The 14,402-nt window shown below is 49.6% G+C and overlaps 1 protein-coding gene across 1 annotated transcript; it reads right to left on the bottom strand.

The window, feature by feature from the left end:
- Positions 1 to 257: 257 nt before the first annotated feature.
- Positions 258 to 14,174, bottom strand: LOC117887038. Its single transcript, XM_034789263.1, has 5 exons — positions 13,177 to 14,174; positions 10,849 to 10,970; positions 4,649 to 4,747; positions 3,042 to 3,206; positions 258 to 1,682 (listed from the first exon to the last, which is right to left on the bottom strand). The coding sequence occupies exons 1-5, from the start codon at positions 13,271 to 13,273 to the stop codon at positions 1,536 to 1,538; spliced, it is 630 nt and encodes a 209-aa protein (XP_034645154.1). The 5' UTR covers positions 13,274 to 14,174; the 3' UTR covers positions 258 to 1,535.
- Between the last annotated feature and the right edge of the window lie 228 nt (positions 14,175 to 14,402).

The raw sequence follows: 14,402 nt of genomic DNA, 5'->3' as shown, positions 1-14,402 counted from the left end.
TAGTAAAAGGTGTTAAACTTCTGTTCCTATAATTTCTAGAGTAGTGTGCCTTTAAAAAAAACCGCCTCCTGCCTCTTTTGATTAGTAAACTTCAAATCATTTTTTTTAGGGAGTCAGTTTCACTTTCTGGTTCTCAGTCACTGACACTATACTGTTGTGTTTAGGTTCCACATACTGCAGAAGAGAATTTTCCCTTCCCCTCTTGTAAAAACATACACACACTCTCTCTCTCACACACACGATATTAAGAAATTAGGTTTTGTCTTTTTCAAACTCCAACAGATTAATGCCATGTCCCCTTGACTTAGAGGAGGTGATGTGCTCATGCTTTCAAAGCTAATTTGACTAAGTTTGGAACTCCCAGTTGGGCAAAGAAGTCAGAGCATCATATTCATCAGCTGAAGCGTGAAAGAGGCATAATCCAAACAACAAAACTTCAGTCAGATGTCACACAGCAGACATCTTGTGATCTGACTGGCCCTGTTTTATCTATAACATTGTAAACATTTTTAAAGTTCATCCTGAAATACAAAAAAGTAGTTGAAAATCTGAGTTGCAGTTACATCAGCACTGGGGAAATTAGATTATCTGATCTCCAGAATTCAAATAGCCATTTGTTTATGAAGGGGAACTGAGTGTCTTAGGGTGTTATCAGCATGGTTCTACCCTTGCACCTTTCAGGGTGAAGTCCCCTGAAGTTACATTAGCTTTCCCAGTTGCACGGTTTGGCACACAGCTCATGCTGTTCTGAAATGTGGCTGTTCTCTGCCTTTGTTTACAGCATTGTGGAGCAACTTGCTGTACAATCCCAAGAGTCCTAGCCCTTGCTGAACCTTTATCTTGTCGGAACTTACAAGCCTTCCTCCACGTAGCATTTTTAAATCCCCGAGGAATGTGGAGCACGGAGCTATGATTTGATGATAGCAGCTCTAGAACAAATACATTCATTGTCACTTGCGGGTCAGGATTCCCACTGGTACCTGATAAGGTAAATGTTTTTACAACATAAGAAGTAGATAAGATAAAGCATTTGAGGACGAGATTCCTAGCTTCCGAGGTTTAATACTTGGAGTGTGGGGCAGTAGCTGCTGCAGCCTCACAGAGACTTACGTTACAGTGAAACAGCCCCATGCCTTTGCTCCAGAGTCCTTGGCTGAGTGGACCATCACCTTTGCTCTGCCCCCTCACGTACAACAGAAATGGCTGAGGATTATTCCATGGTCTTTGGTTAAGATAAGGTTACTGGAGTGAAAATAGTGGAGCAGAAATCCCCTCAGGTTTATTCCACTGTTTCTGGGAGAGAGATGGCTGTTAAATCGATCCTGGTCTTCACTCCACCTTCGTTCTTGGAGGGGAGTGAGTTGATGGAAATCAACACTGCTTTGCCTGTGATTGGCACAAGGGGTTCTCAGCTGTTTGTGTGACTGGCCGAAGGCATGAAGTTCCATTCCGCCCTGCCGGCAGGGAGAGACCTCACAGGCCCCGCTGTCCTTGCCACAGAAGGAAGGAGAGGTGTTCCAGGGTTGATTCCCATTCTACACAGCTGTGTTCCTTTGAGTTTGGTAGCTGACTGAGGCCTGGAATGCGTCCAGCAATCCGTGCCCATCTGGTAACTCTGACCCTGCTCCAGTCCCTGAGACAGCTGGAGGATGCCTTAGGGCTTGCTCATAGGGAGGTGGCATCTATCAAAGAGGAGAGAGGAATCCATTATACTGAGCAGAAACACAGTGGTGAAGATTAACCCATGTTATAGAACAGCTTTATGTGAGTCCTTTCACACCATTGCCACAGCTCTAAAATTAAATACCCTGGGCCATCCATTAAACGCTTCTTAGAACAGCAGCACTTTCCACATTGCCAACTAGATAAGTGTGCAGGAGGAGATTATAGGCCCATTGCAGTTTCTAAAGAGCGGCGGTGGAAATCCAATGCAGCTATTACAGCCCATCCCACCCACTCCTATGGCCCGTCTCCTCATCCCCAGCTATGGTGTTTGCTGGTAAGTTCAGGGATCTGTCAGCGTTTCCATTAAAAACCTTTTCTCAGGAAATCTTCCCTGTGAAATGATTAATTTCCTGTTAGAATAAGATTAGCCATTACATGTTCCCCTCCCCCACCTATAAATCTCCACTTCTGCACAGAAATCAGTCTGTGGCGAGGTGTGTGGTACAGAGCTAGGAGCCAGAACTCCCGCGTTCTAAACCTGGCTCTACCACCAGCGCCCTCTGAGGCAAGGCCCTTACCTTCTCGTACCGCACAAGATGCTAAGGGTTTAGTAAGTGCATGTAATGCACTCTGCGCATGCAAACTGCCCTTGGAAGGCAGGGCTAAGTGTTGTTATCGTGTCAACTGCACGGATTCTATTTTGGAGACAGGCTTAACGGCTCAACCTTTAAAGGAAGGAAGTCAGTAGAGGAATCCCACTGCATTGAAAGAGTCACAGGATTTCCATTCTGCCCCAAGCAACCCTGGGTGTGGCAAGACCGAGAGGCTGCCATTTGGTACAGCAGACTTTTCCCGCCCCAGGACTGACCTCACCTGGATGTGGACGCTTCAGACAGAACACTGCTTTTCACTAGTCTACTGAGCGGGAGGCTTAAGGGTTGGATGGTGAGCACCAGGCAAAGCCTCACAATCCACTAACTTATGAACAAGCCCAGGCAGGGGAAAAAGACATTCAACTGTAGCAGCAGCGAGGAGGGCTGCCAGCATAAGGAGTGGGGGGAAAGAAGGACTTGGAATCCTGAAGTTCCATTCCAATCTTCAAACCGATGGGTCAGACCGGCAGCCCTGTCCCCTCTCCTCGCGCTCTGCAGATGCCCTGGGGAGGGATCAAGCATTAACCTGCAGAAATGTAACCACAGGGAATTTCCTGGAACCGGGGTGTGCCTTTCCCAGAGGGAAAAACTGCAGAGACAGAGAACAGAGTCCTCTGCTGCTGCAGTGCGGAGTGCTGGGGGATGGCCTAGAGGCAAACAGGATGGGACCCACTGCTGTGCTTCTAGACAGGATTTTGGCAGCTGAAGCAGCCTTCCACTCACCTCCTGGGAGGGGTCCACCCACAGTCCAAACCTCTCGGCAATCAGCTGATGGATCTCCCGCTGCCGATCCTTCTTCCGCACGCTCTCGTAGCTTGGCAAGCGCAGCTGCTCCCAGGGAGGGAGCTGATAGCTGCTGGGGGGTCCAACGCAGAATAGTTCATCTCCCTAGAAATACCCAAGCCGCCCAGCATGGAAAAACGTCATACGACTGTCAGCGGCAGTCAGCGCACCTAGTCTGCTGGGAACTCCATGGCCCAACACTCCTCAGCCCAGGAATTCTGTTCAGGATGCCAACTCTCAGAGTACCCCCCCCCCCCCCGAGACAGGTGTCTGTAGAGCCCTGTGTCTAATGCACCTACACCAGCACCCCATGATGATGGTGCCCTAGAGTTCTCACTGCAACCCCAGGCTTGCAGCACCCACACCAAGGAGATTCTGTCCAGAGCTTCATGCCCAAATCATTTCTGCTATAGGACCATTTTCTCTGGCATCCTGCACCCACATCTAAGGGGATTTGATCCACTACACCCAGGAATTGCCCCACACCCAAATACCCTCCCCAGGATTCCCCCGGCCTCCATACCCAAAGCATCTCCCACTACGTGACATGATCTCTTTGCAGCCCTGTTGTAATTACTGGGCCTATGAATTTACCTTAATTGTAAATTCAAGTGTAAGAAGTTAGTAAAGTGCATAAAATGCCACAATAACCCATAAGAGTTGCTGGGAAAAGGTGCAAAAGGGAAACAGGTTGAATTAGTACAAACAAAAAGGCCTACAAGGACTGTGTTAAGATCACGTCTGGCACACAAGAAGAGTGTGGGACTGGAAATCAATGAGCCAAAATTAGCGTGTTGGAAATTAGGCCTAATTGCTGAACCAAATAATGAGAGGATGGACTATTCTGCCCATCACTCCCTTTTGGGGTCCTTAAAAAGACAAAGACTTTGGGAGGGAAATCAGAAGCTGTTGGCTGGAAGATGGGTGGACAGGAAGAGAGCTTTATTATCACGCTGCAACCTCCACCTTCTCCTGGGACCGTTGGGCCTGCCTTGTCCTGACCCTGAGAACCGTCCTGACGTGAGAGGGACCCAGATGACTGCCTTTTCTAGCTTTGTTGGGTTTCTCCTCCTCTCTCTGGTGTGTGTTTATCTTGTTTTGTCTTTCAGGAAAATGGGATCAGACTTTAACAGCTCCAGCTATGATCATCTTTCATACCACCTCAAAGGTTATCATAAATAGGAGGGGGTCCTTCCAAAACCTGTCTGTAGCTAGTGGGAAAGGGAACAAGGGGCATTGTTAAAATGGAAGCCTCACTTAGTTCTTTACATTGCAAATGTTGTCACTGTTTTTCCTTTTCTGTATTTCAATAAAGGGTTAAAAAGATTTGTAATGGTGTGTTTGCCGTGGGACTAAGCAGATGGAGGTCTCTGTATACCAAACCCTGAACGCTGTTTAAAACTTCAATGTTGGGCAGCGACAGGGTCACGTTGAGACCCTTGACTCTCTGGGCCCATTTATTCCATCAAAATTAATACAACAGCCTTCTCCCCAAAGCACTCTTACCCACCCCATCAGGGAAGAAGCCGTACCCTCAGTACCCTCACCTGCACCCCAGGATTCTCGGCAGGGCTTTCCAATTGCTGTGCTCCTGATTGGGGTCCCACCAGCCGCTGGTTACTGCTGAAGTATGGAGGAGGACAATCCTATATGGCATGAGGGGAAGGGAAAGGAAGAGAAATGAATACAAGGTAAGAGCCCATCTCTGGCATTTGGTGTGCGTGCCGGGAGTTAGGGAGGCGCGTGGTGTGCTGAATGCAGTCAGCAGATTGCCAACAGGAAATAACATGTCCATCTCTACTATAATACCGAGACTTATGGCGTGTGGCTTAGGAGGGTGTTTAAGTTGCCATCAGTAGCAGTTGGAAACAGCCCTGCCTGGCCGCATTCCACGCTCCCAGCAAGAAATAATGCAGCTTTGTAAACAGTCTTGAGCTCTCCCCTCTGGGTCTTCCATTCTGTTTGGCTTTCCTGACCAGTTACCCTCCACCCCATCCCTAGCTCTGTGCATGCTGTTGCTCCCTGTGTCCACCGTTCACAAGTGTGTTCTCTTCGGCAGCATTCGCACATCTGGTCAGGCCAGAAGAATTAAGGCTGACAACAGGCTTGTCCTTTCCTATGGACAACTAGATTCCTATTTCTTTTAAGCCTGATGATGTCTACACCATTAAGCCATCATCTCCTGGGTGGAAATATCTGGCCTCCCTGGAACCTCTGGTTCACACCTCAGCAAGGTGGACTCAACCTATTGTCCTTACAAGGGAGAGAGGTTGAGTTCCCTGTGTGGGCCTTTCAGATATGACTTTGAAAGCCTGGAGTCTGTTCTCTATGAATGTTAGAGACCTCAAGGCACTTAACAATAAAACAGCAGTTTGCCCTGGGACCCTTGGCCAAAATTTCTCTGCCCGTCACGGCTGCACAATATAATGGGCACTGCTACCCTTAGCTAGAACGTAACCTACTAAAATGAAGTGAGAGGTGTTAATCTGTGGTCTTGTCTACATGGGGGAGAAGGGAATGACGGATGGGGGGGAATGAAAAGCTTTTTGCAGTGTGTCTGATAAAGTGTGGTACGCAAGCTGTGCCAGTAGTGTGCACATGAAACACGTGTTGGGTTTTTCAGTTTGCATCGCATATACCCACAGCAGCAACTTGTTGTGAACTGAGGCTGTTGCATTCAAGATGCAATGGGCTTAAATTGCAGCAAGGAAGGTTTAGGTTGGACATTAGGAAAAGCTTCCTAAACCATCAGGGTAGTGAAGCACCGGAACTAATTGCCTAGGGAGGTTGTTGGATCTCCATCATTGGAGGATTTTAAGAACACCTGCCAGGTATTCAAACACCTGCCAGGAATGGTCTAGTTATTACTCCGTCCTGCCTTGAGTGCAGGGGACTAGATTAGATGAACTCTCAAGGTCCCTTCCCGTCTAACACTTCTATGATTCTTGAAGGGAATCCTGTGGTCTTCTGCTTTACTGCACAGCAGTGTGTATCCTGGGATTGTTTTCATGGTGAATTGTGGGAAGCCAGGTGGCTTCAAACTTTTGAAAACTCCCATGTCTTCACCCCCTGTTTCCTTTGCAGGTGGGCTAGCACCATTTTCAGATTCCTGTTGGCCAGCATGGACCCAGCAATGCTCCGCTCGCTGTGGTGACAGCCCCAAGTACATAGAGGCTGCTTGGGCTGTATTTCAGACCTCAAAGCCGGACACATTTGGCTGTGGAGACCGCTCACCGCCGAGTGTATGATGTGGCATCAGCAGCTCCTCCAGCAACAGCAGGAGATTTGGCGGCCGTGTAAGTAGGCCAAAGGTGAGGAAGAAGAGGACACTGAGCAATTGGTACCAGAGGAGCAGTTCCTGGATCAGCCACACACTGGGCAGTGCCGTTTCCGGGCTTGGATCAGAGGAAGAGGGTCACTCTGCAGACCTGGGATGACCAGCAAGAGAATTTCAGGAGGGGAAGGGCTCCCTTTTTTGAGAGATGTGCTGAAATACATGGAGCTACAGCATACCAACTTGCTGGGTCCCATACCTTGGGTTTTCATTATTTGACTCTGCTGTGGGCGGGGATGGTGTAGAGGCTATGGCTGAACAATGCTGCCAGCCACCATTTTGAGATGAGGAACAGGTGTTTCGGGGAGAGTGGGGCAGGAATTTCCCAGGCCGGACAGCAGAGGGAAGCGGAAAGGAAAACAGGCAGATGGCTATGTGCCCTCCGCAGCACAGACCTGCGGACAGCAGATGGTCAGGGCTTTAGCACATAACAGAGGCCAAGTGCTTGCATGGAGCAGCCGCCATCTTGGGAATATAGAGGGGGGCTAGGGTGTGGGGAGCGGAGAGCAGGAGCAGAAAGGAGAAGAGGGGCAGGGGCTGGAGACTTGGAATGGTTCCTAACTCACATCCGTGTAACACGGCTGCAGCCATGGGGCCCCCGGAACAGACGCTAGCTCAGTTAACACAGTAACACCATCACTTTGGACAGGCAGGAACTTACACCCCAAAGTTTCCTCCACTCCAGAGGCTCTTCCCACTTTGGTCCTGGCCTGAGTTCCCGGCTGGGACTCAGCCGGAGCCCTGCCCTGCTGCAATGCGGCCTGGCTTTCAGTCACAATCCTGAGTCCCAACCAGATGCGTCATCCGGCTCATTCTCCAATGAGCCCTGCTGCTTGGCCTTAGGGCAGGGGGTGAGAGAGCTGCGAGCAGGAGCCACAAACTGTCTGTCTGGGTTGGGGGTTGTATAAAATTGGGTAAAATCCTGTCTAGATCTTCACAAAATGGACAGATCACATGGCCCCTGGCCAGTGTTTTCCTTGCATCCCTCGTTTTAATGTAGACCCTTCTGAGCAGCTTGCTCTTACCCCAGCACTGGCAGGCATCTTGGTCATGACCCCTCGTGGACATCTGCTTGGCAACCTCCACAAACAGCTTGTCATGATGGTGACTGGCCCCGAGAGCTTCCTGCCCTGAGGCGTCTCCCCAGGGGGCAATAAAATCCAGGGTCTCAGCAGGCCTCCAAGCAGCAACATGGGCATGTGGTGGGGTTTGTGAAGTAGAATTGCTGTAGTCACAAGAGCGCTGATGCACTCGAATCTAGGAGCAAATGGGCACAATCTAGCCCTGTGCCAACTTTTAAACAAGGGAGGGGTCATCCTGGGAACTCGACACCAGGGCAGGGGAGGGCACACAGGTAAACAGACAGGTCAGTAATGGTCGATGGCAAAGCAGCACAGGATAGCTTGAAGAACGCCAACAGCGATGCGCAGCTGTTGTGTGCACACGACCCACAGACCGAACTAATTCAATTTGCAGTAAACTTTGTCCATTTGCAAGAGGACTCCAGAGTTTGTGGTAAGTGTGGAGTTAATGCGCTGTGGTGCATTGCAGTGTGCGTATGCTAGTGTTTTAGAAGCAGATTAACTCAACTTGAACCGGTACAAGCCCTGTGTCTAGTACGTTAGTGTGAAATGGAGTTTTCAATCAAGTTAAGCTAGTTTGACTGAGCTACCCGGGGTGGGGAGTGGAGGGGAAGCACCTTTCTCCTAGCATAGATAAAACCAGTACGAGAAGTAAGTAATTTGCTTGTCCGCACAGGAAAAGTTATTTCAAAATAAGATACAGTGTGAATTTAAAGTGCAGTTGTTACTCTGGAATAGTTCCAGGTGTAGACACACTTACTCCAGAACAAGAGTTCCTTTTCCTTAATCCACTTTGTCCACTCGTGGTGCTATTCCATAATAGCAACTGCACTTTAAATTCACACCCTACCTTACTCTGACATAACTTTCAAGTGTAGACAAACCCTTACTCTGGACTAAGAACATTGGCATAGGAAGCCATTCTGCAATAGCTACTCTGGTCAATTTCCCCAATAAGACGTTGGTGTCAGGGCCAGAATTAGAGTTCTGGGCAGTTGACTGTTCCCAGATATGTGCTCCAACTATACCCATCTCTTCCAGCAAAGAATAACTCCTCCACACAATGTCCAGGTGAAGCGAGGAGGCAGACTGTAATTGCCCTCACTGGAATTTGGCCAAGGCCAATCACTCACACTCTTGTGAAAAGTGTCATGTGATCTTTACCAATTACAAGTGGTCAGGGTTTTATGTTTCATCCACTCTTTGTTTCTCTTCCTGTTGGAATCAGCGTATTTATGGCTCTCTCTCCAACGTAAGCCATTGCGCGGATCCCATTGTCTCTTAATGACTTCGGAGAAAATCTGATCGTTTACTAGTCAACATGTTTGTTTCTCCTAATTGCCAGCCCTGCAAGATCAGCCCTGGATCTGCAAAGCAAAGATTTACTTTTGCTCTTTATTGCTTATAAAGACTATCTCACCTGGTCTACACATACTTTTTGTACACTAACTATGTTGGTACAGGGTACAATTTTTTAAAAACTGAAATAGTTAAAGTGGTACAACCCCTAGTTGGTTGCACTTATAAAGGTGCATTACGCCCATATAGCTTATTCTCCTTTCCCATAAGGCAATAAGCTATACTGATATGAAAGTACCTTTCTACCAATGTAACTGTGTCCACACTAGGGGAAGGGGGATGGACGGTATTGCTTCAACCGGCGTGGTAGAGTTAAAGTGGTACCACTTGTGTGTGTGTGGACAAGGCCCCAGCCATTTCCCTGCTTGTGTGTTTACATGCAAATATCAGCGCCTCGCTTCTGCTATCTCTGCAGGAGGACCCTGACAAAACGCAAGGAGAGCTGAAGAGATACAAGCCTTGTCTTCACTACAAAAAAAGTGTGTGTGTGGGGGGGGTGTCATTAACCGGATGTAGACTCCTAATGCACAGAAGGCAGCCTGCAGTTTTCACATGAGTTAGAAGAGCAAGATAAACCCTAATCACCAACTTGATCTGGTAACTGAAGTGCAGCCTTAGGTTTTTACCCTGAGATAAGGACACACCTTTCTTGTAGTGAAGACAAGGCCATATACAGACTAAAGGAATCCACGTCCCCTCTTAGTAGATGGGTAAGAAGAGGTGCAGCCTCGTATCTGGGGGTCCTCCAAATGTCCTCTTGCAAAAGATGTGACATTTCAAATGTAAACCACAAACAGCCCCACCCTTTCATCCTTAACTACCACAAAGGAGCCAGACGCAGGAGGGCCTTTTGTCTTTGTGGTTCACGTCTGGCTCTTTCTGGTTTGCATATCACCACTCTGCAGTCCCAACAGAAGAGGGAAGTAGAATTTAATTCTCTAGATTACGCACAAGCCAGAATAGTCTCCAGCTCACTCTCCCAAAGCCAAACTACAGGTCACCGGATCCCTATCCCCGCAGACACAGGGCTGTTCCTGCAATACACAATTCCCAAACAGAGGGTTTCTCACCACTTCCCTTGGGAAACTATTACCCAGCCTAATCCATCGCAATGGTCACAAACCCAAGCAGTCAGGACTCTGAATCTCCAGAAAGAGCAGATCTGTGGGGCGAGATGGTGCCACGGTCACTTTTCTCACCACAACTGCACTGGCATCTGCTTGACGTGCATGAGGGCAGCTGCTCACTACCTGTGGGGAGGAACCCATTCTGCTGGGGTCTCCCCTGCAGGGGAACGTGGAGACTCCACAAAGAACAGCTGTGACAGGTGTGTGTGCTGAAGCCTGCTGCCTATTCACATCTCACTGACAACAGGAGGCCAACCTCGAGGAGCAGGAGGAAAGACGTTTGCTGGGAGCTTCCGGCTGTTCCCCTAAATATGTGAACGTGGAGCGCGCTCCCTCGGAGCAACAGAGAGGAAAGGGGTGAAGTGATCCAGCTGGGGTCTCCTGGCCCCCTCTTGCTGTGCCAGGAAAGTCGGCAAAGCAGCCCTTGTTTCCAGTATGATCTTCTCTGATACTCATCTCCTACCTCCATGATGTGGCCCCGATTGGCGGCTTTTGATCACTAACTGTACAGTCAGGCAGGTTTGGGTGCAAAGGCCTCTAGTTGGGCTTTGTTTGGAGAGAGAATGAACGATCAGCAGAGAGGCTAGGAGTCCTACGCTATCGTTCAGCAAGAGAGGACTATGAACTGGGCCAAGCCACTGTCCGGCATTGCAGTGCAAAAAACGAGGCCGTTCCACGCTGGCTGGAAGACCAAGCCACACCAGGGTACTCTAGCCAGGTTTCCAAATTGCAGCTCGACTCCAAACCAGCACATCACGGAGATTAGAGCGATCTGCCCATATTCAAGCAAGGATTAGGGCCCAGAGTATTAGATGGACAGCCAGACAGGTGGGCAGGATACTTACATATTGGCTGGGACTCTGAAAGAAACGGCAGGAGCAGAGGAACTGGCAGCACAGGGGGTCCTGGTGGTACAAGAGCAATAGCAGCACCAAGATCGCCACTACGAACACAGATGAAGAAACTGCTGCCAAGATAAAAGAGAACAAGCAAGTTCACCACCCAGCCTGGAACGCGCAGCAGGTCACAACCAACCTGGATGCTCCTTAAACCTCCCCCTTTCTTTCTCTATCTGGCGCTCCAGGAAGGGAACCAGGTGGCCGACATATAACCATCTGCCAGCCAGTTTCCCAAGAGCAGCTGCCTCACTCCTTTCCAAGGACATTTAAAACTCCACTGGGCAGTGGTATCTCTGTCTGCAAACATCCCTTCTGTGCAGCTGGGGCGTAGAGCAGTTAGTTCTGTACTGAAACTGACTCCGTGCCCACTTACCCTTCATTTGGGCAGAATGGAACCAGCCCTAATACGGATCAGAACAAGCCAGTAAACCATTGCCTTTCAGCTGAGGCTCTCACACCACTTCAGCTACTGATGAAAAGCACGGTATAAGAGCTAGGTATTATCATCATTAACTCTCATTCATTCTCCCAGCTCTTGAGAGGTGGGTCTTATTTATAGTCTGTGGAACGGGATAAGCAAGTTACTCAAAGTCAAGAAGTGCATCAGCAGAAGACAGCCAGGATTAGAAGCTGGGAGCGTGGACCTACGGTCCCCTGCTCTATCAGAACACATTCCTGCTCTAGCTTTCACACAAGTGCTCTCTTGCTCTCCCCTACTTCCAGGCCTGCAACCTGGAGAGGGCTGGAAGGTGAAATCTCATGTTAATTACACAGGGGCAAAGGGGTTGAGGTCACAAGGCAGGCTGACTAGCACAGCACATTAGTAGAGAACTGACACACTGGCCAGGTTCAGCGCTCAGGGTTCTGCGTCTCCCTGGCTAGATCACAGACACGTAAAGCGCAGCACAAGAAGGAGCATTTCCTACAGTCCTCAAGAAAGGTAAACACCTAGAGCAGGACTCCTGGAGTTCTATTCCCAGCCCTGACACTGACAGGCTGCGTGGCCTCAAGTGAGTCACTTAGTCCCCTCCCCCATGCCAGCCTCACATATCCTCTTCTGTGGATGCAGAGGGTAATATTTCCCTATGCCGGAAGGGTGCTGTGAAATTGACCATAATACAGTTGTGTTTGTATAGCCCTTGTGAGATCATCTGGCAAAAGGTGCCCTAGAAGCGCTTAGTATTGCTATTAAGTATTGCTATTAAGCAGTGTTTGCCAATGTAGTAGCAAAAACATGGGATTCAGGACTCGGGTCTTGGCAGGTACGTTAAAGAGGGATTTATTTCCACATACGATGTTTAGAAAGTGTAGCATCGCATCCAGCCTGTCTAGGGGATCTCCAACAGATTTCATTTGTGAAACATTTCAGGTGAGACCCCCCTGACTCAGAGATCACACTCCCCCGTGGACAAAAGGATCCAATCTTCCTCCCTGATGGAGTCTTTATGGAACATGCCAGCTGGCAGGAGGGAATTATTTCCCGCTCCACCATATGGAGTCAATACAGGTTGACAGAACGGGCTGCCTGCCTTTTTTTTATGGGCTGGAATAGTGTGTCTCCATTTAATGGGTCACCTGGAAACCAGGCTCTTCAATGCTAGTTGTTCTGAACAGTATGTGATGGACACATGATAAAACCCAGGTAAGCAGATGGTCATTTCAAGGCAGACCAATTAATGCAAGCTCAGCTGCTCCAAGTTGGCACAGGGAAAGGCAAGTTCTCTCCCCCTAACTGGGGCCTCTCAAAAAGTCTATCAGGGAAAGGGGGAAAAAATCCAAATGTTCCCAATAGAAAAGCACCTGGTGGAGCTCGCCCCTCACACACTCGCTTCATGCACATGACTGGATTTTCAGAGGTGCTGTGCACTTGTAGTTCTAATGAAGTCAATGGGAGTGAGGGGTGCTGGTCCCTCTGAAAATCCGGCTATGTACGGAGTGTGTGTGGGGGGTGCTCTCCCTCTTCCCCCTCCCCCCAGCCCAAGTACCTTTCACAGTAACTCAAGAAAGTAGCATTCCTAACCCTGATTGCACAGACATGGCACAACAAGGTAAATGCAGCACTTGGGAGAAATAAGCCCTCCCCCCCTCCCAGTGCTGAAGAGATGACAATGGAGCCTGGAAAGCCCCAGGAAGAGGGAAACAAAAGGGACTTTTACTCGGGGGAAGGGGGCACGTTTGAGAGTTTTGCTGTCCTCCGCAAGGGCCTGCAGTAAAAACAGCTCCTCACTTCCCACCCCAGTGAAGGGAACACAAAGAGACAGACCGGGTACTCACTTGCAGCTATGATGATGGCCACTACATTGCCGTCCATGGAAGTGCTGGCAGTGGGAGGAGGTGTTAGCACATCGCTGGGCTGGGTCATCTCTGGCATTGCCCGATGTGATCTCTCCTTCTGCTTCCTGGCTCCTCACACAAGCCAGACGTGGTTACATGTAGAAGCCCCAACCAGGCTTTGGAACAACAAACCCCTCTGGCTTTGGCTCAGCCACCTCCTAATTAGCCTCACTCACGTGGCTGAATCCAGTCTCTCAAAGCAAGCTGGTCTGGCCTTATTTTCTCCACAACAATCAACCCTGTCAACTGTTGCTGTCTTCCGCCATTCAGTCCATTCTGTTCTCATCTGTCCACTTGAGTCCTGTTTTCCTCTTCCTCTGATAGGCAGACCTAGGTCTGTGGTGGGCCCGAATTACATGTCTCCTTGATAAGGTGACTGGGTTCTGCTCTCTCCCTTCCTAGACCCCTGAACGTGGTTCGGCTGAGTTCTGGTGCCTTCTTCCCCTGGTCGCTTGACCCGTCTCTGGTGGATTCCAGTTGCTTTTCCCTTCTGTATTTTGACCTGTTTCTAATGGCTTCTGGAGTCTCCTCCTCTTGGTGCACTGGTTCTGATCTCTCCTTCCCTGGATGCACTGGCCGAGGTCTGCTGGGTTCTGGTCTCCCCTTTCCCTTGAGAAAGTTATTTGCTGTCAGCAGGGTTTGAACTGGGCCTCATCTCCTTTCTCCAAATAATGTTATACGGCCCGGTTCGGCTCGAAACCGGGAGTCCGTCCTTGGGGAAGCCCTTCAAAGGTTCAATAACTTCTGGGCCGGGCCGATTTGTTCCGGCACCTCAGGTTGGACCGTGCAGCGCATCTCTCTCCCACAGGACCGAACTTCAGGCGTTGGGTCAGTCTCGGGATAGTCCGACTCACCGGCAGCTGATATCTCACGGACTGGACCCGACCGAACCAGCCTCCTGGGCTCCGGGCCAGGCTCGACCAGGTACCGCCAGGCTCACGCGTAGATCTTTGCACCTTCCACCTCCTACCCCCCCATCTCTCTTCTCATTGGCTGCTGAATCATCCCTCTGGGCTTTCATTGGTTCAAAGTGAAAATTGCTACAATCTCCCAATGGAACGTTGTGTCGGCGGTTGCCATGGAGACGCAGCACGTGGGGAGGAAGAGAGAAGCTGTTCCACGCCTCCAGCTCCCCATTATCAATGGATTTTATTGTGCATCGTGGT

The sequence above is a fragment of the Trachemys scripta genome, chromosome 14, assembly GCF_013100865.1.
Source record: "Trachemys scripta elegans isolate TJP31775 chromosome 14, CAS_Tse_1.0, whole genome shotgun sequence".
NCBI classification, from domain to species: domain Eukaryota; kingdom Metazoa; phylum Chordata; order Testudines; family Emydidae; genus Trachemys; species Trachemys scripta.
The sequence above is the reverse complement of the archived record's forward strand: the minus strand, read 5'-3'. Positions and strand labels throughout refer to the sequence as shown.

Excerpts from the sequence above, each read along its gene's own strand:
- LOC117887038 (XM_034789263.1), bottom strand. The coding sequence starts at position 13,273 with ATGCCAGAGATGACCCAGCCCAGCGATGTGCTAACACCTCCTCCCACT. Across the intron at positions 10,971-13,176 it reads GGCCATCATCATAGCTGCAA|CAGTTTCTTCATCTGTGTTC; the intron begins GTGAGTACCCGG and ends TTATCTTGGCAG. Across the intron at positions 3,207-4,648 it reads CCGAGAATCCTGGGGTGCAG|GGAGATGAACTATTCTGCGT; the intron begins GTGAGGGTACTG and ends GGGTATTTCTAG.